Source organism: Portunus trituberculatus, chromosome 32, assembly GCF_017591435.1.
Source record: "Portunus trituberculatus isolate SZX2019 chromosome 32, ASM1759143v1, whole genome shotgun sequence".
NCBI lineage: Eukaryota > Metazoa > Arthropoda > Malacostraca > Decapoda > Portunidae > Portunus > Portunus trituberculatus.
The window spans coordinates 9,041,140-9,044,193 of record NC_059286.1 but is presented as its reverse complement, the minus strand read 5'-3'; the positions used below and the strand labels follow the sequence as shown (position 1 = coordinate 9,044,193).

General features: G+C 44.9%; 1 protein-coding gene across 1 annotated transcript; it reads left to right on the top strand.

Annotated features, from left to right (window-relative positions):
* Positions 1–224: 224 nt before the first annotated feature.
* LOC123511954 lies at positions 225–2,975 on the top strand. Its single transcript, XM_045268062.1, has 7 exons — positions 225–326; positions 516–632; positions 704–927; positions 1,045–1,170; positions 1,367–1,525; positions 1,815–1,905; positions 2,367–2,975. The coding sequence occupies exons 1-7, from the start codon at positions 225–227 to the stop codon at positions 2,721–2,723; spliced, it is 1,176 nt and encodes a 391-aa protein (XP_045123997.1). The 3' UTR covers positions 2,724–2,975.
* The last annotated feature ends 79 nt before the right edge of the window (positions 2,976–3,054 follow it).

Below are 3,054 nucleotides of genomic sequence, written 5' to 3'. Positions count from 1 at the left end.
AATGAATATTTCGTTTTGTTCAGATGATGGTTATCGCCTTATTTGCATCGTTGTTCCTCCTCGCAAACAATTCCCAGCAATCTTCCGCACTCTTCTTCACTTTTTCAGGTAATCAATGAATTACAATTTATATCTAATCTATAATATTTCAGTTGGAATATTGAAAAATAGTGCGTTTTTTGCATCAGTTTTGTTTCCCAACAGAAGCCACGGGTCCGGGACCAATGGCAGCTGTGCAGGCGATCCTCTCAACAAAGCAACAACAGGAATGTCCGGTGCTGCTGCTGCTCAACAACCCCAGCCAAATTACTCTCCCTTTCTTAAAGGTACTACTAGCAGATGCATAAGATATCAGAACGCAACTATATGAACCTATCGACAACTTTCTTTAAGGCCCAAGACTGTCTCTAATACTGTATGCGAACGCTTTGACATTTTTTTTTTTTATTACAAATGAGAACGATGATTAATTGCAGGTGAGATCAAAATTATTTTCCTTCATGACTTCTCCACAGGCAGTAGAGACAGCGCAGGCATTGCAGGGCGTCACTGTCTTTCAGATAGAAGGCTACAACCTGAATGCTAACGCATCTCTGATTCAACTGAGGTCAACAGTTGACAAGATTCGCCAGGTAAATCAGTATTCCTTCGTGACCCGTTTTTAAGGATTTTGATCGTATTCTAGAATAATTCTCTCCAATAGCTAGGAGGGATGTGGCACTGCCTGGTGGTGGTGGTGGTGAGTGATGACCCAGCCTTCCTCTCCGCCTTCGCCCACCTCTCACTCAGGCGTCACGCCCTCAGGTGGTCCACGAGGATCCTTGTCTTCACTCGCCTCTCTCTCAGCCACCTTGGCGGCCTGCACGCCCTTCTCTCCAATAGGAACGCCATGCTGCTCCTCGCGCACCGGGACAAGAAAGCTATCAGGTGACCTGATGCATTATTTCAGCACTATAAAGTTTTAACAAACAATTTGGATGAGCTTTACATATCTTGAGATCACCAAAGTTGCAAATTAATGCTTTCGAACGCCTATAATGACAGTGGTGTTGGTGTGTATGTGTCGTCACCATACAGTTTACCCTCCGCCCGGCTCCGGAAAGTGGACACCTGGACACCCAACACCACATGGGCACACTCTACTCACCTTTTCCCGGAAAAGTTCTTAGTGTCTGTGTTCATCACTGCTATTATATAATGATATCCAAATATGCATATTTTTCATTCCATATTAATCCATCTATTATGTTCGTTATAATATTTCAAATACGATTGATCTCAGCATAGTTTTTATTTTTCATTTTCATTTGCACCATTAAATTATGATGATTTCACCCTTATTTCTGGCAAATATCTGACAACATAGGTTTAGTTCAGCGCCAACACTGACAATCGCCATCGAGCTGTTGCCTCAGCACAAGCTGTCGTGGGAGGAAGACCCACACGCCCCTGATGGACGCCGTCTAGTTTACACTGGCGCCTTGGATAAAACAGTCCAGTACTTCGCAAAAGGAATGAACTTCACGTAGGCAAAACGTCATTAATCGGTGGTGTGAAGCAACTTTTGGCTAAAACAAAATCTTTTATACGTCAATTCACAGTGCCACAACTTTTACTTCAAATTCCAGTAAACAAAGAACAGTGCAAAATTACTACCAAACTCAAACAAGCTGATAAACATACAGATAATTTTCATTATTCAATTCTAAAGATTGAAAGAAATTATTAATTCCACCTCATTAACATATACAAGATTATACAAGTTTTTAAGTAATTAGTTTTCCCTTGGACTCAGACAGCCGTCCAATACACAGGTACAGATACGTGCTGTCCCTCGATAGGACTTTCGGCAGAAAGCTGCCCAACGGATCGTGGACTGGCATGATGGGCATGATCGTCAGGGAGGTAAGCACGGCAAACTTTCACTCTCGCGTGAGGCTCGTCATTTTAGGCAAAGACTTGCACTCGTCTCATGCTCTGGCACAGTTTGTCGTCATTCGTACATTCACTTCAGCAGAATACAACTGCATCCTTTAGCGAAATTCATCTTGAGGCGGGTGACAAGATGTCAGTCAAACTTGCTAGGGGGAGAGACACGCACGTGCACTTCCTACTGTCATGACCTGCCCCTTGCAGATTTATTTCCAAATTAATGTTGTCTCTCATCAACAGGCATAAAGATCAAGGGCAAAACTAGCAGTCATTTGAAGGCTTGTAGTATTAATACGGTATACTCTAGATATGAAGGCATTATCTAGAATACAAAAACATAAATAAATGAAATAAAAACATGAAGCAGTTGGAATGCATATGTTTCTCAACTGCATGCATTCTTGCCTGCAAAACCTAATTCACATTTCTCACAGGAAACAGACTTCGGCTTGGGTCCTTTCTCGCTATCGCCGGTGAGGGTAGCAGCCGCTGACCATACCATCCCAATATGGACTGGAAATATGAAGATGGTGAGTGGCCTGACTGGATTAAAGGTGGACCCGTGGGGCTTCCTGCTGCCCCTCAGGTCACTGGTATGGACAACCACCTTGATAGCGCTGCTGGGTGTGCTAGCTGCGCTACAAATCTTTTCCTCCTGTTTGTCTAATGGAATGTTCTGCCAAAATAGATGGTCCGCCAACATCTTCAGCCCCGTGCGCGCCCTCTTGCAGCAAGGTGAGTCCTCGGGAACCATACGGCATCCCCCTGCCGGGGACTGTCTGGCGTCTTGAAACTTTCCATGCTCTCAGGGAGTAGCAGTCGTATCATAATGAAGATTAAATACTGACTCACTCAAAACGCAGACGTGGTGTGGCCCACGCAGTGGTGGTGGTGGGAGCGTCTGGTGTTGGGGCTATGGATGCTCACCATGCTGGTGCTGACCAAGAGCTACGCCGGCAACCTCATGTCCCTGCTGGCAGTGAGATACGTGCCGCAGCCCTTCCAGACCATTCAGGATGTCTTGGACCACCCGAGCGTGGTCATGATATGGGAAAAGCATTCCAGAAGTGAACAGTTTCTCAGAGTAAGTGAGACGGGTAAGAAAAAGGCGGAGAATTAGGG

Coding starts and splice junctions, on each gene's coding strand:
- LOC123511954 (XM_045268062.1), top strand. CDS start 225: ATGGCAGCTGTGCAGGCGATCCTCTCAACAAAGCAACAACAGGAATGT. Junction 1,526..1,814: donor GCAAAAGGAATGAACTTCAC/GTAGGCAAAACG, acceptor TCCAATACACAG/GTACAGATACGTGCTGTCCC. Junction 1,906..2,366: donor TGGGCATGATCGTCAGGGAG/GTAAGCACGGCA, acceptor CATTTCTCACAG/GAAACAGACTTCGGCTTGGG.